Source organism: Pteropus alecto, unplaced genomic scaffold, assembly GCF_000325575.1.
Source record: "Pteropus alecto unplaced genomic scaffold, ASM32557v1 scaffold44, whole genome shotgun sequence".
In the NCBI taxonomy this organism is placed as follows: Eukaryota; Metazoa; Chordata; class Mammalia; order Chiroptera; family Pteropodidae; genus Pteropus; species Pteropus alecto.
The window spans coordinates 3,380,793-3,403,909 of record NW_006436812.1 but is presented as its reverse complement, the minus strand read 5'-3'; the positions used below and the strand labels follow the sequence as shown (position 1 = coordinate 3,403,909).

Below are 23,117 nucleotides of genomic sequence, written 5' to 3'. Positions count from 1 at the left end.
AGGTGGAAGTCACTGGAGAGTCAACCTTGAGATAGGTATTTTCCTTTTTGGAGGGATGAGGGGGTTCAGAGTAACTATTTACCTTTAAATTGAGGGCACATTGGGAGCAAATGCAGGGCGCTACTGGTTCAGGTGACCCAGGGCCCCAGGAAATGCTTGCTGAGGGCAGGAGGTGCCCACCCTGACTCTCCTGCCTTCCCTGTGGTCCTAGGGTTGCTCTGCTGCCTGCCCGAAAGGCAGCCCCCACCTTCCGGTGGATCGGGCCAGTGGGAGGAGGTTCTACTTTGGAGCATTTACCTTTCACTTTATCTAATAAGAATGAGAGGAGGTGGCTGCCCCGCCCCATAGGGGCCCAGCACTGACATCCCCCAGCTGCCTTCTCCCTTCACCTTTAACCCTAAAGCGAGACTCAGCCTGTTGATGTGATCTGCTCCCCGCAAAGGGGAAACAGTGGTTCTGAACCAGGGGGCCTGTGAGAATCACCCAGAGCACACATCACCCCTTGGATGCCCGCCTGCCCCAGGTGCCTGCCCAAGGTCCACGGAGGATCTCGAGCTGGGCCAGATCCCTGTGTCGGGCAGGGCTCCCTGGGGGACCAGGTCCTCCCTGGTCTAGAACACACGTGGTTCCCACTGGTTTCTCTCGCCTCTGGCATGGCTTTGCTCTCCACCTGCTCCCGAGTTCTCCTTTCTCTCACTAACCCCTTTCTCACTCTCCATCCCTTGCCAGGCAGGAACAGAAAGCCAGGTAGGGACTGGCCAAGGCTGGGGGTGGGGTGGCTCGTCCGAATGCCCTCTCTGCCTTCATCCTGGGCATCAAGTGGGGCCTCTGGGTGTGCTGCAGCTGATGGCCGAGGGAGCCCTGGGCAGGACGTCTGCTGCTGCTCTGGAGTTCTTGGCGCCCCCCGAGGGAGGGGGGATTTAAGTCCCTGGAAGATGGTCCAGACAGGAGATGGTCAGGAAGCAGATTCTGGGGGGTAGAACAGGGCAGTAGGCAGTGGGCAAGGAGCCCGGCCAGCTTGTCCCTCACCTACTCTTGTCCCCGCAGAGCTCTGACAGCATCCCCCCTGGCTATGAGCCCATCTCCCTGCTTGAGGCACTCAACGGCCTTCGAGCTGTCTCCCCAGCCATCCCTTCGGCCCCCCTTTATGAAGAGATCACCTACTCCGGCGTCTCAGACGGCCTGTCCCAGGCCAGCTGTCCTCTTGCTGGGCTTGATCGCATCATGGAGAGCAGCCACCAGAAGGCCAAGCCTCGGAGCAAGTCCCCCGACAGGTGAGGCTGGCGCCAGGATTCCCTGTGGGGAAGGGTGTCTGGGGACCCACCCCCACTGCTCTGTGGGCCAGGGTGAGGGAGGCGTATGCTAGTGGATACAAAGCAGTTTTATTTGTAACTTTAATTAGTTTTATAACATGTTTCATTTGGTGATTTGCCAGAAAGATTCACAGGACCAGTAGTGGGTTAGGCTCATGGTCATGGCTAAGGTTGTTCACAGCAAAGGCAGCAGGGGAAAAATGTGTCCGTGGAGGCCGGGGGTGCCGGTGTCTTCCCTCTCCCAGGCTACACAGGAGCAGCACACCGCAGGAGTGTGTGCAGTGTATTGGCCCAGGGAAACCGTTTGGGTTTCAGGATTCCAGGATGTTCTGGTGGTTGGTCATCTGGTCACATCCTGCTGTGAGGCCAATGATGGCCACAGTAACCCAGCTGCAATGAAACCAGCTGCACATCCTCCACCTTGTTTATGCCGGACGAGCTGGAGGGCAGGGCTCTTGCTCCAGGCCACTAGAGTGTCATCATCACTGACATAGGGAAACTTTGAGGGCCACATGCCCAAGGGCCAGCCAGTGTGGTCCATCGTGATTCCCATCGTGATTCCTTTGAGGCTCAGATGACCAGCCTTGCCGTGTTAAGTCTTCACATGTGTACTGGGTTTTTTTTACTAGAAATGTATAAAGAAGGCACAGGTTCTGTAAAACCAGCTGCAGCTTCAGGCAGAGTCACTTCAAAGAGAAAGAAACATGGAGGTCTCTCTTGCTGCTCGCACACCTAGCCCTCCCACCCCAAGGATGTACCATCACAGTTCTCTTCTTCTGGAAGTAAAAGGCCGTATTTAGGTCTGTGCCAGCACACAGGTAGACAGCCTTCGTGTCCCGCTGGCTGGTGTCCTCCTGGCACTCTGCTGGTGTGCACCCCTCCCCAGGTTCATCTGTTCCGAGGACCCTGGCACATGTCTGCAAGCTCACCCCTCCATGGTATTAGCTTTGGCGGGGTTAGTGTTTCTTATCCACTTGTCTTCCACCCCCATCTTCTCTGCCCCCAGCACTCTGCGGTCCCCATCATCCCCCATCCATGAAGAGGATGAGGAGAAGCTCTCCCAGGTCTCGGATGCCCCTCCCCTGCCAAGCGGGGCCGGGCTGGTGCTGAGCAGCTCCCCAGAGGTGAGGTCCAGCCCCGGCTTGCCCTCCTAAGTCCTGCCTACCTGAGATCTGAGTCCCCACTGCTCACCTGTTGGCCTCCCAGACCTATGGTGTGGCATGCCCCAGGCCCACTCTGCCAGTCCCTCACTCAGTAGCCTTGGCTGGGCTGTGACTCCCTCCCAGCCTCAGTGTCCACATCTGTGGGGTGGGCATGGGCGAAGGGGCTGTATGTGAAGTACATAATAGACGCTGGCATGTCCTGGATGGGCAGCTGAGGTTCGCCCCATGCCCTCCCCGGCTGCCTGCAGTTGGGTCTCCTACAGTCAGCAGCGGTCCTGGGTCAGCACCAGAGTTCCAGGCTCGTTTTTCCTTGTTTCCTAGAGTTTCCTCACAGAGGAGATTGACGAGACTTCGTCACTTAAGCAAGGTAAGCCCTCTGTCTCCCGAGGGGCAAGGTTCTGGTACTCCCTGCCTGAGCTGGGCAGAGGCTTCCAGTTCAGCTCTCCTGGAGGTTTCTCAGAGCATTTTCCAGTGTCCTCCAGGGGACCACACACACCACTTACTACACGATGTCCCAGAAGACAGCCCGAAGCCACTCCTGGTTTTCCCTCCTGCCCTGTAGTGTTGCATAGTAGCTGTTTATTTCCCGCCTGGATCGTTCTGTACTTGGTCGCACATCCTCCTTTACAGCTGCCCAGTCTGGCCTTGGGCTGTGCCCATTCCTTGGGGTCGTCATCCTGACAGTGCCTGGAGAGACCTAGGGTCTCTGTGTGGGTCTTGGGCCTGCCACAGCCTATGGCCAGGGAGTGGGCGCAGGGCGGTGCCAGCCCCTCTGCCGGCTTGGGGAGATGCCATGCCTTTGCTGTCCCGGTTATTCCTTCCCCATATTGAACAGGTGAGGAAACTGAGGCACAAGGTTGGTGTCGGGGAGGCCAAGGCCACTTAATTTAGAGGTGACAGAGCCAGGAGGTGGCCCTGGCTGGCTCCCAAGCCAGCAGTGTGGTAAAGGCCCCCCAAATAACCTGCAGCTGCTCCTTTGCTGTGACCCCTCCTTGCCAGGGGTCCCCTGGCCAGCATTGTACTGTGGGGACCCACGTTCCACCCAGGAGCAGCCCCCCTACCACATGTGGGTGGGGCCTGTCTGTAGGCGCTGGACTGGGGCCCTTGGGCTTGGGTGTGAGTATGGGCACCGAGGGCAGGGTGCTTGGGTTAAGGGTGTCTGTCCCTGGAGGCATGGTGCCGTGCCTTCCTGCCCAACATGGCACAGGGCAAGCCCCTCGGCCTGTCGGGCCTTGGCTCCCCCACCTCTCTCAGTGTTGGCCTCTTCCTGCCTGTGCACAGTGCATGCTGGGACCGGATGGCCCCCAGCCATGCCCTGTCACAGGGTCCAGGCCCCTTTTGGCTGAGGGGACCTCCCCCATGAGGACACCCTTGGCAGCACTGAGAATAGTTTAGGTCCATGGCTGAGAGCTGATGTGTGAGTGAGCAAGCCACATGCAGAGGGTCCCCCACTGCAGTATCTGTGCAGGACCCATTGCAGGCACACGTGGGCCAAGGACTGTCACCTCACCTGCTCACCCAGAAAGATAAACAGGAGACAGTTATATCTATTACCATTTTATCTTGTTTTTTAAATGTGGACATATAATGTTTTTATGATAAAAATAAAAGCCCCATGTGGGAGGTGGGGGTGGTAGAAGGAAAGAGAGGAAGGATAGGAATGTCTATCTCTAGTCCTGGGAGAGCAGAGGGGAGTCGGGGTGGGGTCTGGGCCGGAGCCCAGGCCTACAGTGGCTGTCGTGCCCTCAGGGACAAAAGATGGGCTCTCGGGGCTCTCTGCAAGAGGGACATCCAGATCCACCCCTGCCTCTTGTGAGGCCCTGACCTGCCCCCTCTCCTGCAGGGAGCCGAGTGCCCTCCATTGAGAACGTCCTGCAAGATGGCCGCCCCGAGTCCTGTGGCCGCAGCCAGCCTGCCGACATCTACCTACCAGGTAACAGCACTCAGCCTGTGGGGTCTGGGGGCCTGCCAGGCCCGGGGGTGGTCCTGTGACTGTCCTCATGAAGCTAGGGGCCTGCTGGGCTGGGACAGTTCCGCAGCTGTCCCCATGAATCTGGGGGCTTGCTCTGACTGCTCAGGGAGAAAAACTGACCTGTGAGGAGCCTGCTCTTGTCTCACTGGCTCGGAGTCCACGCTTCTCCTATTGATCCCCAAAGTATGGCCAAGCTCAGGTTCCACAGCCAACTCCTCTTGCAGCCCTTAGCTGTTTGGTGCAAAGCCTGTGCCTGAGGCCCCTTTGCACCCCAGAGCCAGCCCATCCTCAGTAAGGCAGGAAAGGCTGTGTGTTTAAGGACATGGTTCTCCCCGTCTGTCTCCTGCTCGGGGCCAGGCAGGTCTGGTCCCACTGCCATTGCTGTGTCTTCCTTCATCCATGCCCCTGGCAGGCTTGGACCTCTGCTCAGGGGAGCTACAAACAAAACTACCTGCCTGCCCCAAGCCTGACATGGGTCACCAGCTCTCTGCCACCTGCCCGAGGTCCTGGGTGAAGCAGTGCGTCCCAGGCCAGGGTGTGGGAGGACAGGCTGGGCGCCGGGTGCCAGCAAGGCCTAAGGCAGTGCGGGGAGTCTCACTTCTCTTCCTCCCCTTTTCCGAGGCCTCTGCCGAGGACCTATGGCCACAGCTCCTCTGCTCTCTGCTCCTCTGGGCCAAGATCCTCAGCTTCAAGTCCTGGGCTCTAAAGACTGGGGATGGGAGTAGGGGGCTCTCAGGCCCTCGTGCCAGCGCCTACCAGGAGGTCATCCGAGGTTCTGGAATCATGATAAATAGTCACATTGCCCTCACAGAGCCTGGCTGCTGCCACATGCCTGGGGAACCCCTTCACCCTCTGCCTGCCCCTGGAGCCACTGTCGCCTGGTCCCCAGTGACCTAGCTTGGGCACCGGGGGCCTATGACATACTTTGGTTGGAAGGGCTTCTTGTCCCCCGCCCCAGCCTCTGTAGCAGCAGCCTCTGTAGACAGAGGGTCCCCTAGTGTGAGGAAGCAGGGTAGCCTGTAGGGACACCCACAGGCAAAAGCCACATTTAGGACAAGCACACCTTAGAGTAATACAGAATTCTAGTAAGTTTTTTCAGAGGACTTTAAGTATTATGATTCAAACTTGGGGGATGGGGACCAAGAGAGAGAGTTGTCTTCCAAGAGCCATAAGTGTGAGTCCTGATCCCACAGGGTGGCCGGCTTTAGGCCCTTGGAGCTGTGAGGGGCACGTTGTCCCCATGCAGTCTCTGCCACCCTTCGCCCTTGAGTGGCCCACAGAGTGCTCAGGGGTCTGCAGGGGCAGGACAAGCCACAGCCATTGAGCTCGGCCCACAAGTGGGACCAGGACCTGTGGCCGTCGAGCCCCCACCCCTAGGCGAGTATCTCAGGTTTCTGGCTCCACATGTGAAGTGGGAGGTAGAGCGGCTGGAGTCTGCATCCAGGGCCTGACCGGGTAAGCAAGGTGGGTGACGTCCAGCTCCTGAGCCCAGGCCCACCCTGCCTCTGCACCCTGCCCGTTCTGCAGGGCAGGGTGGCTTCTCAGAGCCTCTCAGAGCACGGAGAGGAGGTGGACACTGGTAGCATCCCACGTCTGCTGCCCCATGAGCACCTCCAGTTGCAGCCAGGGGACAGGCAGGGGTCCTCACGGGCGTGCGCATGTTTGTGAGTGCGTGTGTGTGTCGTCTGGCCATGTGCTGGCACCCTCTGTTTTGCTTCTGGCTTTTTTCAGTGGAGACCCTGAACCTTTTTTACATCTGTATTTAAGAGCATGAACACGCACACACAGGTGTCCTCATTCTTTATAACAACTGCATAGCCGTCCCCCGAATGGATGGAGCATGATTTAGTGAACCTGAATGTCCCCCAGTGATGGAGAAAAAGGACAGTGGGGGAAAGTCCATAAATGGTGAAAACCTGGATGCCTGGCCTCCCGGCAGCCCTATCGGGGAGATCTGTCCTGGGCTCTGCCTTCCCCCAGGGTTCAGCCCTGGTGGCCCCCAGCCCCGCTGTGCTCACCCGTAGGCCGAGTTCCCCTGCAGTAGAATTTGGCCCAGCACTCTGTTCTCAGGAAACATTTTTTCCGCCTGTCCCTCCTTTGTTCCAGCACATTGGTTTGTGTGGGCGTTTCATTTCCAACCCCCTAGCCCTCAGGGCAGCTCGTCCTAAAGCCAGTGCATCTGCTGTGGAATGTGCTGGTCTGTCCGAGCCTTTGCTAACCAAGCTTCCATCTCTCTCCTCCTCTGCACAGCCCGGGGGCCCGACTCCTGCTCTGTTGGTATAGAGGAGTAAGCTGGTAGGTGATCACCTTCCCGCGCGTGGCGGGTGGCTCTGAGGGGCGTCCTTGGCAGGGGGCTGGAGAGAGGACACCCCCAGCTGCTTCTCCCACTCCTGCTCCCTCTGTAGTGGTTCCTGCCCATTTTCTGGGCTTCTTCCACATCCGTGTCTTTCCCTGGGACCTGGATTCTGAATCCAGAGCCCTCCCTACACTGCTGCACCTTTGCCACGAAGAGGTGGTCCCGGGGTTCTCATGCTGGCTTCCAGGCCAGAGGTTCTTTCATTGGGACCAGGTGGCCCAGTCAGGCTCTTCCGGCCTTTTGGGTCCAGGAAACAGCACTCCACCATTTCTGAGACACGCCTCCCCCCTCCCCCCATTGCTGCTACTAACCTGTCCCCACCCACCCCTGGAACCTTCTGGAACATCAGCACACTCTGATGTCAGGAGGCCATGTAAGATTGACTCCCTCACCTGACAGGAGGTGCTCTCTACCTGGGTGACGCAAACGGACATTTTACAGAAGACACTTCTAAGAGTACCACGAAAAAATAGGCCACATGCTTTGGGGACCCCTTTCTTTTCCTTCACAATGATATTAGCCTCTGCGAAGTCTGGTGATAGAGAACCTGGTGCCTTCGGTGGCCCTGGGTTTCCCAGACGTGTGGGAGGACCAGCTGGACCCCTGGCCCATCCTGGTGGTAAGGCCCCAGCAGCCCCAGCTAGGAGACATGCCCCAGCCTGGTGTCCGGGCTGTCCTAAGCTAGGCTGCGGTGTCTGTCCACTTGTTTTGATGACTGCTCTTTTTTTTTTTTTTTAAACGCCTACAGCACCTGGTATTCCTGGGTGGTCTCCCATCCAAGTACTAATCAGGCCTGACCCTGCTTGGCTTCCGAGGTCAGACGAGATCGGGCATATTCAGGGCGGCATGGCCATAGACTTGACGACTGTTCTTATGTTCCCACACAAATTTCTCTTGTGTCCCTCACACGTTTCTTCTGACAAATCTTACCCTCTATTTAGATAGGGCCCTACACTTTTATAAAGTTGACCTCGGCCTCCACAGTGAAAGATGTTCAGTGTTGTGATTTAGGTAAAACTTCCAGAAGTAGGAAAAACAAGTCAGACAGAGCTACAGAGAACGTATTTCACCTGTGGGCTGTGTAGCGGAGCTGACTTCCTGCACATAGTTATAGCTCCTAAGAATATAATCCCCTCACCCAAGGGTCTGTGTCACAGGCGCCCAGTGGCAGAAACACTGCTTGCTTTGCTAGTTGAAGACGCCCCGTGGAGTCCGCATATGGGTGGGTGGTGGGCAGCTGTGCATTCTGCAGCCCTGAGAAGCATGCTGGTCTCTCTGCTGCTGCAGCCCCAGGCCAGGGCTCCCCACACCAGTGCCCAGGGGGCAGATCTGGGACAGAGCACCTCACGGCATTGGGGAGGTGACTATGTATGGAAAGAGCAGAGCAGGCCTCTGAGGAGGGCACACTGGACTGGGGCTACTCTGAGCACTGGCTATGTGCCCAGGGCTGAGTCCACTCACCTCTGCCCAGAGCTGACCAAGTCTCAGCCTAATCCAGTTGGGAAGCTCTGCGGACAGTGGCTGGTCACATTCCAGGAGCATGGACTGCGCAAGGGCAGGAGGCCTGGGGTCAGCAGCCGAAGGCGCCCCTTTCTGTTTCAGGGCTATGGTTCTGTTGCTGGCACCCTGGGGTGATCTGTTACTATAGGGACAGGCCTGGGTCAGTTGCCTAGGCTGGAGTCCCCAGGCCCTCTGTGTGGTCTGCCACAGACATATACAGTGGGAGTGCTGGGTGGCCCTGTTTTCTGGGTCTCATGGTTGACGTGAACCCAAAGCTTGGCCAGTGAAGGGAGCAGGTGAGACTTGGCCGAGCCTGACCCTCCTCTCTCTGCTCCTACCTGCAGGATGGTCCACCTCCATGAAGACGCCCTGAAGCCTCCTCACCACTGGTCCCACCTGGCCTCCATTTGGTGGCCCAGTCTTAACCCTGAGGCCACGATGTTGACCCCACTCTGAGATCCTGGCCAGGCTGGCAGCATGGAGCCCTGAGCTCCCCAGACTTTGCCGATGGGCCACCCGGACTCCAGTGTGACCCCTGGCCTCCTGTCTGCGTGCCCTTCGTAGCCACGACTCCAAGGGGCAGTGCAGCCCTTGATTAAAGAGCACATTGGACTGTCCCCTCTGATGAACCCCCTTTTCTATGATCACTGTATTTGTAAATGATACAAGATGAAGGACAGCCCCTTTCAGCTGTGGGCACTGAGCTCTGGCGTTTCCCCAAATGCCCTTTTGGCTGAACAGCCGAGGCTGGGGGCTGGCCACCCATGTGTTCCTGGATTGGCTTTGCCCAGCCCCTCAGCTGATAGGGAGCTGACACCCTGAAAACTCAGTGAACTGGTAGGAGATTTATTGGTGGGTGAAGTGCTGCCTTCACAGGTGGTATTATTGGGGGATTTGTCGGGAGGAAAGGAAGTGGGGTCTGAGTGACGGTCAATGAAGGAAACAGTGCCTGTCCCGTAGCCCCATGTGCGTATCCTGGCCGGCGCTGCTGCTTTGTGCTGTTTCTTCTTTCCTGCTCAGGCTCTCTGGTGCAGGGTGGATTCCCACAGCTCACAGCCTTTCCCCACGGCTCTGTCCTGGGCAGCCCAGGCATCCACATGTGAAGCCAGGGTCTGGGTCTGGGTCTGGGTCTGCCCAGGGACAGAGGTGCAGGTGCACAGCCTGTTGGCAACAGTTGGTCTAGTGGCCCCTCTCCAAGCCCTACACCTTCTCAGAGGTGGCTTCGCCCACATTCTCAGTCTCCCTCCAGGTGCAGAGGCTTCCGCTCAGCCCGAAAAGCTGCCTTTCACCAGACCAGGGAGGAACCTGAGCAACTTCTCTGCTCCCTCTTTGCCATTTAAACATCACTTTGTGTTTCTCTTTGATTTGTTCTGTCTGGGGCTCCTGTAGAGACCTGCCTGGGGGATGAGGCTCCCATCTGAGGTGATCTCATCTTTTTTATGAACAACAAAACGGCAGAGGGGGTGCTCAGCCCTTCCTGGACAACAAAACGGCAGAGGGAGTGCCCCGCCCTGGTGCAGCTGGGCACGAGCTGCCCCAGCAGGGACCTTGGCTTGGTGGGTGGGTGGATCTTTGTAGCTCCCCATGGGGGCTGATGTTTTTGGGTCTGAGGTTGGGGAGCCAGCTTTATGAGGAGCTGCCTTGGGAAAAAGTCATTCTGGGGCGGCCGGCAGCCATCCATAGAGCATCTGCACTGTGGGGGGGTTTGTCCAGTGGGTCTCCTTTCTCCAGTTGGGCCTGTGAGCAGAGTGCTTCCTTAGGCACAGCTCTTGGTCATGCTCAGGGCACCTGCCTCAGCTGCTTGGCTCTCTGCCTCACCTCCCTCCCGCCCACCGTATGCTCACGGGTGCACACATACACATACACATGCACACATACATAAGCTGGCCATCTCCTTCCCTTCGCCCCTGTCTCCTGCCAACACCCTGGCCTCTTGCCCTCGGTATTGGTGCCAGTACTCTGAAGGACGGGATGCAGACTGCCCTGTCTTGGACTTATACGTGCTATCATTTGATGTATTCTGATTGGCTAGTTTTTGTTCGTTTTTACTGTATATTTATAGTAATAAAATCATGCAGCAATATCCGTCCACTCCTTTCTCTTTGCACAGCACTGAGGGACCTTGACCGTTTCTTGGTCAGGAGGCAGGACAGCTGAGTGGCTATTGATTCTGACACCCTGACAGCAGTGTGAGCTCCAGCTAGTGACTGCAGCCTGTTTCCTTGTGTGTAAGATATTAAAGTCTAACTCCAGGAGGGAGTGAGGTCTACATGAGGAGCCATGTGTGATGCTGCTGGTTACTGTTGTGGCCATCGTGCTGATTTTTGGGTTGGAGTGAAGGATCCCTGGGCACTCGGCTCAGCCTTCTGAGTAGATGGAGGAGGAGCCCAGGGCCTCCAGGTGTGCGAGATGCAGCTGCAGTTTCCTCTGCATCACTGATTTGCCTCACAGATGTTTCCTGACCACCTACTGTGTGCCAGCAGAAGCATGACAGGCTAGGTCCAGGCCTCTGGGAAGCTTGCATTCTAGTCAGACTGCACAGGTAAATCCACATCTTCCCCAGTTTAGTTACTGTTAGAAAGAGCCAGTGACAAGATGGAGTCACAGTGCTCCTCTGAGGAGACATTTCAGCTGCGCCCTGAAGAATGTAAAGGAGCTGGCCCTGGAAGAGGGCCCCAGGCAGCTGGCACAGCAAATGCAAAGGCTGGGAGGCAAGAGTGAGCCTAATGTATCCACTGAGTGGAAAAAAGTGCAAGTGGCTGGAGCATAGGAATTGAAGAATATGGTGCAGACATTGCAAGACCTTGTAGAAGCAGTCAGAATTTTATTTTAAGAACAGAGAGGTTTTAAATCAGCTGAATGACTCACTTCAGCTGTCATGTGGAGAATGCATTGGAGGGGCAGTAGGGAAAAGCTGGTGCCCTGAATACCCACACAGTTCCAAGTTGCCTCCAGGGGCCCTTTCTTTGACTCAGGTACTCAAGAGTGGAGCCAGTGTTCTTGGCTGGTCAGTCCCTGCCCCAAGGAAGGCCTGCTACCCTTGATTATGCCTGGGTCTGGCATGGTTCCAGTGTGGGTAGAAAGGTGCTCAGTGTCAGATGAGTTCTTGTATGGGTTACACTGACTCTCCCTCTTCACATTCCTCAAATGGGCCCACATCCTTTATTAATGTTTGGTGTCAGGGAGGGGTTGGGGTGCAGGGTGTCGTTCCTCCATGACCCCTGCCCTCCACTGGCCCTAGGCTTGGGTCGTGCCCTGCAGCCTAGAGAAGGGGCCATCTCTGGATGGGCCCTTCCCCTCGCTGACCTCTCTCCTTCAGACACAGTCACCTGCCCTGGGATTTGACCAGCTGCAAGCTGCCCCTTTGAGCTTTAACCTTGGCAGAAGGCCTCAGTGGGGGAGAGAGCCTCTGTCTTTGGGTCCTTAGTCCCCATGTCTCCTGGCAGAACACACCATTGACCAAACGTGTGAGTGAGTTTCTTCACTGCCCCTTACCCGCTACTCTCCTCTCCTGTTAAGCACTGCTCAGGGCAGCCTTCTCCGTGCCACAGAACTCGCCCTCATGTCATGGCTTGCCCAAAGCTGTGCCTGGGGCACCCATCCTGACTTCCTTCACTCAGCAAATTCATGCCCACCATGGGGAGGAAAATGGAGCTTGGGTCAGCTGGCGAAGTGGCACCAAGACTTAGGGGAGCCCCAGCGACTTCCTTCTCGTGCACAAACGTGGGGTAAGTACTTTAGGTGGAAGGCAGGAGGTTTTCTGTTGAGGACACAGGGTGGGAATCTAGAGTAAGATCCTGGCTCCCTCACCAACTATGGAACGTCCTTAGTCCTGCTCCTCTGAGCCCAGGATCTTGTTATGGAAATTGGGGAGACCTCATTTCCTCCCACAGTGCCTGGCATATAGTACCTGACTTGGACAGTGCTTGGGGGGTGCTGGACTAGGAAGCTTCCTTCCCAGCCTAGGACTTAAGTCACTTCTCCCCTAACAGACTGGGTGTAGGGAGCCGCAGGGCTCATCGCCCTTCACCCCCAATCTAGGGCTCGGACTGTGGAGCAGTCGGATCTCCGCCAGGCTCTGCTTTCGTGCTCTTATGGAGTCAGGCAGACCAGCAGTGACCTTGGACTGGAGTGTTTAGCAGGTGGTAGGCGCCCAGGACTGTGGGGCTGGAGTGCGTGCAGGGGAGGGTTGTGCCCTCTGATCTCAGGGCTCAGCTGAGCCTTCCTGGGACGAGCAGGGGGCGCCCGAGCGCCCAAGAAGGCTCTAGGGGAAGGCACGCGACTCGGTCCCGCCGAGGACGACGTGATCTTGAGAATCCCGCTGCCCTCCACCGGACGCGCAGTCTGAGCCTCGACTTCGACTCTGTTCCCACCCCGCAGGCTCCGCGCGCCCGAGGCCCCAAGCCGCAGAATGCGAGCGCTGCTGGCGCGCTGCATCTTGGGCGTTGTGGTTTTCGCGGGCCATGGGCGGGGCCGCAGCTCGGAGTGCGCGGCTATTGGGTACAGGCTGGGGCGCGTGGCCTATGCACACGCCCTTTGTGCCTCTCAACGACGCGTCGGAGCGCCGCCATGGTCTCTGCCCCGATGCGCGTCAGCTATTGGCGGAGGGGTGGGGCCCCGGGGGCGCAGTTGTCCGCGCATTGGCCGGGCGCGGTGGGGGCGGGCCCGCGCATGCACTTAATTGGAGGCGCGCGGATCGCCGGGGGGCAGTGCCAAGATGTCGGCCGCGGTGCCGGAGCTGAAGCAGATCAGCCGGGTGGAGGCGATGCGCCTGGGGCCGGGCTGGAGCCACTCGTGCCACGCCATGCTGTACGCCGCCAACCCCGGGCAGCTCTTCGGCCGCATCCCCATGCGCTTCTCAGTGCTGGTGAGGACGCTAATGGGCGGGCGGGGGCCGGGGCGCCACTCGGACTCGCGCCTGTGACCCGGCGCTTCCTTGCAGATGCAGATGCGCTTCGACGGACTTCTTGGCTTCCCCGGGGGCTTCGTGGACCGGCGCTTCTGGTCGCTGGAGGACGGACTGAACCGGGTGTTGGGCCTGGGCCTAGGCTGCCTGCGCCTCACCGAGGCCGACTACCTGAGCTCGCATTTGACCGAGGGCCCGCACCGCGTCGTGGCGCACCTGTACGCGCGGCAGCTGACGCTGGAGCAGCTGCACGCCGTGGAGATTAGCGCGGTGCACTCGCGCGACCATGGCCTGGAGGTGGGGCCGCCGCCCGGGCCCTGCCCCCCACCCCGGGGTTTGGCTCTGGCCCCGCGGAAGGCACCGATGGGTAACACGTCCCCCTGAGGGTCCCCTGGCTGGGTTGGGTGGGGTGTCATTGTCTCCAGCAGCGGGGTGGGGAGAGGGACCTGGGGTGCGGGCGGGGGGCTGGTGTTCCCTCGGGGCTGTGTTCCATCTGCCTTGCTGCCTGCCATTGCCAATCCTGGGAGTGGGGAGTGGGAATGGTTGGGGGTTGGAATGGGGCGGGACCTCCTCGAGGAGCTGGGAAATTGAGCAGAAAGCGGGACTTGTAGGGCTGGAAGGGAAGGAAGTTGGTATCTCATGGCGAGGGGTTTGAAGGAACTTGCGATTTGTGGGTTTTATGGTCCGGAAGGGCCGGAGTGACACTTGATGTGTTTGGGATTCACCAGCTGGAAGGGGAGCATGAAATGTGGACTGCCAGTGGATGGGGGGCTGAGTCTTGATGCAGAAAGTGGGAAGTGCATGGGATGGTCTTGCAACTTGCTTGGGGAGGAGAGGGGCTGCACTGCCCCAAGGGAGCTTGCCGGCTTTGGTCTTACCAGATGCTGCCAGGGTCTTGTATGTCATTGGCCACCTGGCTTTTCTTCCACTGGCCTAGCAGCTCACAGGCTCCTTACCATAGTTATGCCATTGGTATGGGGGCCTGGCCCCAACCCAGGTCTCCTCTCTGTGCAGGTGCTGGGGCTTGTGCGGGTCCCACTGTATACCCAGAAGGACCGAGTTGGTGGCTTCCCCAACTTCCTGAGCAATGCCTTCATCAGCACAGCCAAGTACCAGCTCCTCTTCGCCCTCAAGGTGCTCAACATGATGCCCGAGGAGAAGCTGGCTGAGGCCGTGGCTGCAGCCACAGAGAAGCAAAAGAAGGCCCTGGAGAAGCTGCTCCCAACTTCTTCTTGAGGTTGCTCCAGTGCCGTGTGTCTGTTGCCTTCCCCCGGCTCTGTCTGTGCCCACGAATTGAAACTAGGCCCTGAATTCCTGTGGGAGTGCGTCTTCTAGCACAGCGGTCCCCAGCCTTTTTAGCACCAGGGACCCGTGCTCCTATAAGAATCTAACGCCTGATGATCTGAGGTGGAGCTGAGGCAGTGACGCTAGTGCTGGGGAATGGCTGCAAATACAGATGAAGTTTTGCTCGCTAGCTGCTCACCACCTGCTGTGCAGCTCACTTCCTAACAGACCACAGGCCTGGTGGTTGGGGACTCCATTCTAGCGTGTTTCTGTTTGTACCCCTTTCTGACTGCGTGGGACAAATTGGCATCTCATCTCCACTGCCCTGAGTAGTCACAAAGCCAGGTGGGACCCTCTCAGGACGGTCAGTGGGTAGACCTGGTTCTCCAGGCTCAGGACATTCTCACCCACCTCCAAGCTCAAACCTGCCTATGTGAAAGTCTTACGGGCTGGTGGAGGCCCAGGTACCACTGGATTTTCCAAGTGGAGAGGTGTGCGCCCACTTAGACCAGTGAGAAATCTGTTCTCATCGAGAATGCCTTTACCTGGGTTGACTCATTCTTGCATCCTGCCCTATGGTAGCCCCAGAGCCTAGAGAACTAGCTTGGGCAGGATGTTGTACTGTTAATTTTGGCTCATTAGCTTTACTTGGTTAGATTTCATTCTCTGTGGTGTGTGAACTGTGGGTAAGGCTTCAGAACAGCTTTACCCCACTGAGGCTTGGTCCCTGAGGACAGTCGGGGCCATGGGCCCAGCTGTAGGTGCGAGTTGTTGGAGAAGGAACAGTAAAATGGCTCCTCTACTACGCTGTCCTTTGATCTTGACTACAGGCCCGGGGCTGGGCATTACAGGGCATCCCCTTCTCCCACTACCTGGGGACTTAAAGACAGGGACGGGCCCAAGAGCGTTTAGAGTGGGGCTGCTGTAGGCCACCTGTCTCACGTGGTGGTGCTGTCCATCTCCCTTTGTTTACTTGTGGCACTGCCAAGCCTTGACTCTCTGGGCCATCGGCTGGTCTGGGGCTTCTGTGCTGAGACTGCCCACATGAGGCCCCTTTTGTGATCCTGGTGGCTCTGGCTGCACCTGGTCTGAGTTTGGTTCTCCTTCCTGTGCTTTGAAAGCCTCCCTTTTTCCATTCCCAGTACAGTCTGCAGGCAGCTCCCCGGGATGGTCTGGAAGCACTGGCTGAGTGTGCAGAATGACAGTAGAGCCACCACAGACAGGAAGGCCACCACTGGCAGTCTCCTATGGCCCTGTGTTTGGCAAGACTCTTCAGTGAAGCTACTGGAAAGTTTCCACGGTGCCTGCCCGGCCTGGTAAGGAAAACTACTCCCGGCCCAGCCTGGCATCTGTTCTACCTTAGAGCCTTGATGAAGCAGCCACACTGGGCAAAGGCACTTCACTCTGTAAATAAAATACCTGTACCTTGCTCCTCTCTTATTTCCTGGGGCATGGGGCATGCTTAGCTCTCCAGGTAGCTTTTATTGAATCATGGGGGCTCTGAGCAAAGGTGGCTCTAGCTGCAGGGGCCAGTGGGGTAAGAGGGGTCACCAAGTCAGCCCCACTATGAGCAGTGTTCTCTGTCCTGGCAGCAGGGGCTTGGGCTTCAGTGAGTCACTGGGGTTGGAGGTCTTGGTGTGGCTTTTCTCTTGCTTTGCTATGTCAGCCAGTAATGTGTGTGCTGTGACCAGAACTGAGCCCCTCACCAGATGATCTTAAATTTTATTTTTCAGCAAATGACATATGCTGCCCAGGCGTCCCAGACCTTACCCAGCCGGGCAAGCCTGAGTGTGGCGCCTGCGGTGTATAGGGACATGCTCTCCCCAAGGCCCTGTCTGCTCTGGGCCTTACCACCAGGTTCTGGGTGAGAGGCCCTCGTCCTGCCTCTGTGGGGGCCTCGCTGCCTGGCACCGGCCACAGCCCGGTCCTGCTTCTCTGCCAGCTGTTCCCGGGGGCCGATCCTCTGGCCCCAGCTGGGGCCTAGGCTGCTGTAGCTGCCTGCTCACTGCCCTCCTGTCTTCCGGGCACACAGCTTCAGGGTGGATCAGTCACCCAACGTCAGATTCTAAGAAGGGAAAGGGAGGACTGAGGTGGGCATTCACTTGGCTCGCAATGGACCCTGCTGTCCTGGCCTGGGTCCTGGGCTGGCTGACACTCACCACTGCCTCCTGCTAAGGCTCCCGCCAGTTCTCTTTCCCATTCAGTGACTGCAGCTTCTCCAGGCCCTGGGACACTGAGCACAGCACTCGCTCTGAGGATGAAAGCAGACAAGTGACTGCTCGCAAGCCTGGGTGGTGGTGGGAAGAAGCAATGTCCTGGGGAGCACTAGGAAAGGATGACCTGGAGGGTCAGCAGGCTGCCCCAGGAGTCAGAGCTGAGAGGGGTCTCCGTGTTACCCCAGGTCTGGTCCCTTGGTGGGGGTGAGGGCCGCTGGCTTCCCTTCCAGAGACTCACCCATCTCTTGGACTCGATTCTCCAACACTCCTGATAGCTCGGGGAGGCTCAGGGCCTGCAGGGAGGCCTGCCAGCCTTTGGAGTCTGTGGGACAGAGGGCTGAGTGAGCCTGGGGTCTGTGTCCTTATAGGCCCATCTTTGTCCTGAGCTACTGTGACCAGGAGTCCCACCCTGGTTAGTGCTTGCATGACTCCCTCATCACATCAAAATGTGTTCTGCTGCTTGTTGTCCCTGGCCTCCAGTGAGGCTCTGCCCTGGGGTGGCCCCAGCCTGGGCTCCAGGTGGAGGCTGCAGAAGTCACTTGAGCTCTTGGACAGCACTGTCAGCCATGGCCCAAGGGCTTTGCCTCCTGCCATCAGGAGGGACGGTGAGGAAACGGGCTGGGATGTGTGCAAGGGAACCTGTGTCATAACCATGCTAAGACAAGTGACAAAACCCAGCCTGAAGGGGCATCCCTGCCCTCTGCCTGCCCAGTCTGCGGCCAGGACCCCACTCTCCTTACCAGCTGTGGAGAGGGCTGGGCCCAGGGTAGTCCCGAGAGGAAACTCGTCCCGCCTCACTCGGGCTGACAGCTCGGCCTGACAAGCTCTGCCGGACACAAGACCAAGTGCTGGTGAGGGGAGAGGCCTGACGACTGCTTTTTACAGCTCCCAGAGGGCAGGGACGGCAGGCACCCCCAACTCCCTGTCTACACAGCTTGCCTGAGCTTGGCAAGCACCCCAGCACAGCACCCGTACTGATAAGCTCTCAACCCGAGACCTGGGCAGAGAATCTGCATAGAGTCTGCAGATTTTCAGGGTCTCATTGCTACCTGGTCAGCTCTGTAGGAAGGAACAGCCAGAATGAAATGGGGATGGGGAGGGAGTGACCCTAGGAGGCCCTGAAAGCAAGTCCTTGGTTGAAGAAGCTGAAGAAAACTCAGGGCCTAGCCCAGGCCAGCTCAGGTGCCCGCCCACTCACCGCAGCTGGTCCAAGACAAGAGCAGCATCCTGGGCCAAGGCCCAGGTCTCCTGCAGCTGGGCAAGGACATCCTTGCGGGTGCCATCCTGCTCCAAGAGGCAGCTCTCCACCACGGCCCGCAGCTCCTGCTCCTGGGACACCTGGCCCCGCATGGCCTCCACCTCCTCACAGCGCTGCAGTGGGAAAGGGAGAGGTGGGGTGGGCAGGCGGGCAAGTGGGCATGGGGAAGGGTGGTGCAGGGGACACGAGGCCAGGACCCACCACACCCTCTGTCTCTGCCATCCTGACTCCTAGAATGGGAGAGAAGGCTGTTTCTACCTTGGAGCCTCCCCTGCTCTGGGTCCCTTCCTCTGAGCCATCTGATGTCCACACTGGCCACCTGTTCTCTGCCCTTACCCTGTATCTTCTTGCCTGTGTCCATCTGACCTTGCACCTAATGTCGCCTAGCTTTGTGTGCCTGCCAGTGCGTCTCCCCTTCAGGGTAAGAGCTGTTATGCTTTCTGCCCTCACTGTTGTATTGACCGCTGTGTCCTCTGCAGGTCTGTCTCCAGAAGCCTCTCTCGCCATTTCTGCACATCCCCTCCCTGCTCTCCCCATTTACTTTGTGGAGCTGGATGGCGAGCTCCTGCATCTCTGCTTCCAGCCGGTCGGCATAGGCCAGCTCCAGGGCGTCACTGGGGGGGCGGGCACTACTGTGCCAGCGGGCAATGGCAGAGGTCATCTTCCTCTTGGGCCCAAACAACCTGCAGGGGGAATGAGAGGAATCAGATCAGCACCAGCTGTGTGTGGAGGCTCCACTGACTGTCCTTCCATCAAGATGGTAACCCCCCAGGAAAGATCCCATCTTTGAAGTGGGAGAGTGGCTCCAGCATCCTGTGGCAGAGGTTGTGTAAGAAGTGACAACCCCACTGGAAGTTGTCCTCCCCCTGCCTGGCCCCCTCCCCAGCCCGAGGTCGCTGGGCTTCAGGCTATGGACAACTGTCTGCCAACTAGGGAAGCTCTCAAAAGTGAACAGGCAGAAAATGCCTAGGTGTCCTGAATGCAGCGCTGTCAGCTGGGCCAGCTTGGGGGCCACACGAGCGACTGTAGGAATGGAGAGTACAGACAACTACAGGAAAAAAGCCAACCTCTAGACAGGGCGGCTGTTTCCATCCGAGTGTTGGGAAGCTGCAACCTCAGCTGGTCCCAGAACTTTGGCTGAAACGAGGGGCATGCGGCCACAGACAGCCCCTCTGGACTCACGTGATGCCGATTTCCTTCAGGTCACTCTCAGTGAGCGTCAGGAAGATGCGGAGGTCCACATCCTGCTCCTCAAACAGCTGCAGGTACTTCAGACACCCGATCTGCTCTAGCAGTGTGGCAAGGTCCTAGAGGCCAGACAGGCCAGGCCAGGTCAGAGGATGGGCAGGGCACAAAGACATGGGGACAAGGAAAATATGATGCCACTCAGAGCCACTTTTCTCCTGCTAAGTGTGTATTCATGAGATTGCCTTGAAGGGGGAGATCTGAGCACTGCTGATCCCCCAAGTTCAGCAATGGGAGAGTGACTTGACCGCAGGCACAGAGCCCAAGCTGCCCTTCCTCTTTCTGTGCCCTCAGGCATAGCAGGGAGTCCAGAGACACTTTTGTGTCTTTGAATCCATTGTCTTTTTCATTTCAGCCCGAAGGACAAGTTTAGTATTTCCTGTAGGGTAGGTCCTAACAACAAATTCTCTTTAGTTGTCCTTTACCTGGGACTAACTTAATTTCTCCTTCACTTCTGAAGGATAGTTTTTACTGGATATAGCATTCTTGGTTATTTTTCTTTCATTTCTTTGAATATGTCATCAAATGTCTTTCTGGTCTCCATGGTTTCTGATGGGAAATTAGCTGTTAATCTTACTGAGATTCCCTTGTAGGCAATGAATCACTTCTCTTACTTCAACATTCTTTTGTTTTTTGACAGTTGCATATGATGTATCTAGGTGTGGATCCGAGTTTAACCTACTTAGAATTCATTTAGCTGCTTGGATATGCAGATTCACATTTTTTATCAAATTTGGGAAGATTTGGCTATTTTTAAAACTTTTTTTCTGATTTCTGCTCCTTCCTTCTGGAGCACCATATGTGCATGTTGGTATTCTTGATGGTGTCTCACACGTCTCTTCATTTTTCTTCATTCTGTTTCTCAAGCAATTTCAATTGGTCTGTGTAAAGTTTTCTAAGTCCTTCTGCGTGCTTAAATCTGCTGAGCCCCTCTGGTGAAATTTTCATTTCAGTTATACTTTTCAACTCCAGAATTTCTGTTTAATTTTTATTTCTATCATTTTCTTGATATTCTCTAGTTAGATGTGGTTTATTTTAGCTCTTTCAACTTATTTTTAAAAGCAGATTTAATGTCTTTGTCTAATAAATCCAGTGTCTGGGCTTCCTCAGCGACAGCTTCTACTATTGCCTTTTCTTACTGTCTATGAGTTACTTTCTTGTTTCCTTGCATATCTTATTTTTCTGTTGAAAACTGGACATTTTAATGTGGAAACTCTGGAGATCCAATTCTCTTCCATCTCTGGGGTTTGTTGTTACTGCTTGTTGTAGAAGATCTATGTTTATTTAATTACTTTTCTAAAATAATTCTATAAAGTCTGTATTCTTTCTGGTATATGGCCATTGAAGTCTCACTCAGCTAGCTTTGGACAGAGATTTCCTTAAATATTGGAACCAGTAACCTCTCAGTCTTTGCTGATTAGCTCTGAATGCTTGTTAGGGCACATCTTCAACAGTCACCCAGGCAGATGGAAATTCTACCTTAGCCTTTCTTTCCTGTTTGCTCAGAGCCCCAAGGTCATTGGAGGTGTTCTTGACACACAGCCTTGAGTATGTAGGTGGCCTAGATTCTCAGGAATAAGTCAGAGCTTTTCAAAGCTCCTATGGACATCTCCATCTCCTTCCCCAGCTTTTCCTTTTAAGCTTTGTGGTTAATCTTTTTACTCCGACTGTTATCCAACACCTCAAACAACTGCAAAATTAAAATATTTCCCTGTGATTATCTTCAACACTTGTTCTCCAAGGAGAGGGCTTTTAGTGTCAGGTAGATAGATCTGAGTCAAGTCAAAGCCTTTAAGTACAGTCTTCTAGGGAACCATCAGACAGGTCCAATAATGCCAGTTCTTTGAGAATGAAACTTTGAGAGCGTTCCAGCTCTGCTCTGCCCCACTCTGGTGGCTATTACAGCTATCCTGGCATTGGAGAATGAGGAATGGGACCAGGGCAAGTTAAAATGCTAAAATGCTACGAAAACTCAGTTCTTACTGAGATTCAGCTATTTCTCTTGAATAAACATTCTCCAGGTTGTGGCAAGCCTTTAGTTGATTCACAGAGTTTTGAAAAAAAGGAGATTCTGACCACATTTGTCAGTTTTTTTTGTTGTTGTTGTTTGGTGGTTTTTTTGCCTTTAATGGAGGAGCAAATTTTAAAAGGTGGTTAACTCCGCCATTTTCCTCAACCTGCTTTCTGAAACAGATTTAAGATCCCACCATCACCACCGAATCTCCAATCAATGTGCATTTAAGGAATTAAGAGGTGTAGCTGCTTGCTGAGCCTGGGCATACAGGCCCTGCAGGGGCTACAAGGAGAAGCCAGCAAAATCACAGGGTTCTAGTGAATAGCAGAGCTATGATCTACACATATAAATGGATAAATGGCAGATATTTACCTGTCTTTCACCTTTGTACCACCTATGCCCACAGAGGGCAAGAGAACTCAATAAACACATTATTAGACAGTCGAGCTGCTGCGTCACATCTTTGATCCCTAAGAAATTGCTTAGCCAGAGTAACCCACAATGAGGAAGGCAGAAATAGCAATTTTCTTTAAGTGCACACAATGTGCCACTTTGTCTCTGCTTCACATGCATCTTGTCACTAACTTCCTGAAAGCTGCTCTATGAGATCGGTCTGTTTTTCTCCTCTCCAGGCTCAGGGAGGCTAAGTTGAGTATGGAAATGAGTATGGTAACCAAAGGGAGAGATAGATCCCTCCTGTGGAAAGGGACAGACACAAACTCTGTGACTGGCACCTCCAACCTTAGGAATCCTCTCAGTCCAGGAAGCTTCATGGATCATTTGGGAAAAACTCACCACCACTCTCTTCTCCCAATAATGCCTGGCCCACCGTAAGTACACAATACCTCACAAATCACAAAAAGTACTATCTTTCTAACAATGTAACCGCCAGTTTCAGAAAAAGTCTTACCTGGGGTCCTGAATAAGGGGACCTCTCAGTCTGGGGGATAGATCCTGGGGAACAGGCTGCCCCAGAAGTCCCAGTGCTGGGAGACCACTGGTTGTCACTGTTGCTGTAACGATTCTTGGTCTTCATATAACTTTTAGTTTGTCTGCGAACCGAGCTTTTACGTGCATGATCTGAATCCTGTGGCAAGGGGTGTGTGTTCAAAGTAACAATGAAGCATAATCATCAGGAAAATGCAAATTAAAACCACAATGAGATATTGCCTCACACCTATCAGAGTGGCTATCATCAATAAATCAAACAAATGATTGCATGCACTGTTGGTGAGATTGTAAACTGGTGCAGCCACTATAAAAAGCAGTATGGAGGTTCCTCAAAAGTTAAAAATAGAGCTGCCATACTTCCAGCAATTCCACTCCTGGGTATCTATCCAAAGAAAAACACTGATTTGAAAAGATATGTGCACTCCTATGTTCAATGCAACATTACTAGTAATAGCCAATGTATGGAAGGAACTTAGATATCCATCAATAAATGAATGGAAAAAGATGTGCTGTGATACGCGCACACACGCACACACACGCGCACACACACACACACAGAATGGATTTTATTCAGCAATAAAGAATGAAATCTTGCCATTTCTAACAACATGGATGGACCTAGAGGGTATTATGCTAAGTGAAATAAGTCAGAGAAAGAGATACCATGATTTCACTCATATGTGGAATTTTAAAAAACAAATGAGTAAACAAAACAGAAACGGACCCATAAATATAGAGATTAAGCTGATGGTTGCCAAACAGGATGGGGTAGGAAGATGGGAATAAAAAAAAAGTGTAGAGAAAGAGTGCCTCAGCTTTGGGGTCAGCTAGACCTGGGTTCACATCCTAGCTTTCTTACTAATTAGTTGTGGAACCTTGGAAAATCCCTTTAAAAAAACACTCAAAGCATAACTCAAAAAATAACACTAAAGGGCTTCC

General features: G+C 55.2%; 3 protein-coding genes and 1 pseudogene across 16 annotated transcripts in view; 2 read left to right on the top strand and 2 right to left on the bottom strand.

The window, feature by feature from the left end:
* The window catches only part of MGRN1 (mahogunin ring finger 1), a 48,593-nt gene extending 38,206 nt beyond the window's left edge, over positions 1 to 10,387 (top strand). For 2 of the 4 annotated variants that reach the window (XM_006913859.3, XM_006913858.3), the window contains 6 exons: positions 1,048 to 1,274; positions 2,320 to 2,437; positions 2,798 to 2,843; positions 4,320 to 4,409; positions 6,699 to 6,743; positions 8,649 to 10,387. In XM_006913859.3, coding sequence (XP_006913921.1) covers positions 1,048 to 1,274; positions 2,320 to 2,437; positions 2,798 to 2,843; positions 4,320 to 4,409; positions 6,699 to 6,739 — 522 coding nt within the window. In that variant the 3' untranslated portion in view covers positions 6,740 to 6,743; positions 8,649 to 10,387. The remainder of the gene's footprint in view (positions 1 to 1,047; positions 1,275 to 2,319; positions 2,438 to 2,797; positions 2,844 to 4,319; positions 4,410 to 6,698; positions 6,744 to 8,648) is intronic. The other 2 variants (XM_015591168.2, XM_015591166.2) reach the window with 1 other exon arrangement.
* On the bottom strand, positions 7,544 to 7,662 carry LOC112481666 (annotated as a pseudogene).
* A 2,592-nt stretch (positions 10,388 to 12,979) lies between the features above and the next one.
* On the top strand, positions 12,980 to 15,923 carry NUDT16L1 (nudix hydrolase 16 like 1). Of its 6 annotated transcripts, none has more exons than XR_001517094.2 (4): positions 12,980 to 13,171; positions 13,247 to 13,577; positions 14,225 to 14,447; positions 15,642 to 15,923. XR_001517094.2 is itself a non-coding variant. In XM_015591182.2 (4 exons), exons 1-3 carry the CDS (start codon positions 13,022 to 13,024, stop codon positions 14,444 to 14,446), a joined length of 633 nt encoding a protein of 210 aa, XP_015446668.1. In that variant the 5' UTR covers positions 12,983 to 13,021; the 3' UTR covers position 14,447; positions 15,642 to 15,923. The 6 variants fall into 6 exon arrangements, 4 of the variants coding, with proteins under 4 accessions (XP_024904007.1, XP_015446668.1, XP_024904008.1 ...); XR_001517093.2 differs by having other exon boundaries at positions 12,981 to 13,171; positions 15,637 to 15,923; XM_015591182.2 differs by having other exon boundaries at positions 12,983 to 13,171; positions 13,247 to 13,507.
* Positions 15,924 to 16,199: 276 nt separating this feature from the next.
* The window catches only part of ANKS3 (ankyrin repeat and sterile alpha motif domain containing 3), a 29,020-nt gene continuing 22,102 nt past the window's right edge, over positions 16,200 to 23,117 (bottom strand). For 3 of the 6 annotated variants that reach the window (XM_015591181.2, XM_006913855.3, XM_025048237.1), the window contains 8 exons: positions 22,138 to 22,314; positions 19,151 to 19,275; positions 18,510 to 18,651; positions 17,909 to 18,081; positions 17,451 to 17,536; positions 16,949 to 17,032; positions 16,654 to 16,745; positions 16,200 to 16,559 (listed from right to left, as the gene is read on the bottom strand). In XM_015591181.2, the coding sequence (XP_015446667.1) occupies positions 16,666 to 16,745; positions 16,949 to 17,032; positions 17,451 to 17,536; positions 17,909 to 18,081; positions 18,510 to 18,651; positions 19,151 to 19,275; positions 22,138 to 22,314 (867 nt within the window). In that variant the 3' untranslated portion in view covers positions 16,200 to 16,559; positions 16,654 to 16,665. Of the gene's footprint in view, positions 16,580 to 16,653; positions 16,746 to 16,948; positions 17,033 to 17,450; positions 17,537 to 17,908; positions 18,082 to 18,509; positions 18,652 to 19,150; positions 19,276 to 22,137; positions 22,315 to 23,117 lie in introns of all 6 variants that reach the window. The other 3 variants (XM_025048234.1, XM_025048235.1, XM_025048236.1) reach the window with 3 other exon arrangements.

Coding starts and splice junctions, on each gene's coding strand:
- NUDT16L1 (XM_025048239.1), top strand. CDS start 13,022: ATGTCGGCCGCGGTGCCGGAGCTGAAGCAGATCAGCCGGGTGGAGGCG. Junction 13,172..13,246: donor CCATGCGCTTCTCAGTGCTG/GTGAGGACGCTA, acceptor GCTTCCTTGCAG/ATGCAGATGCGCTTCGACGG. Junction 13,578..14,224: donor CCCGCGGAAGGCACCGATGG/GTAACACGTCCC, acceptor CTCTCTGTGCAG/GTGCTGGGGCTTGTGCGGGT.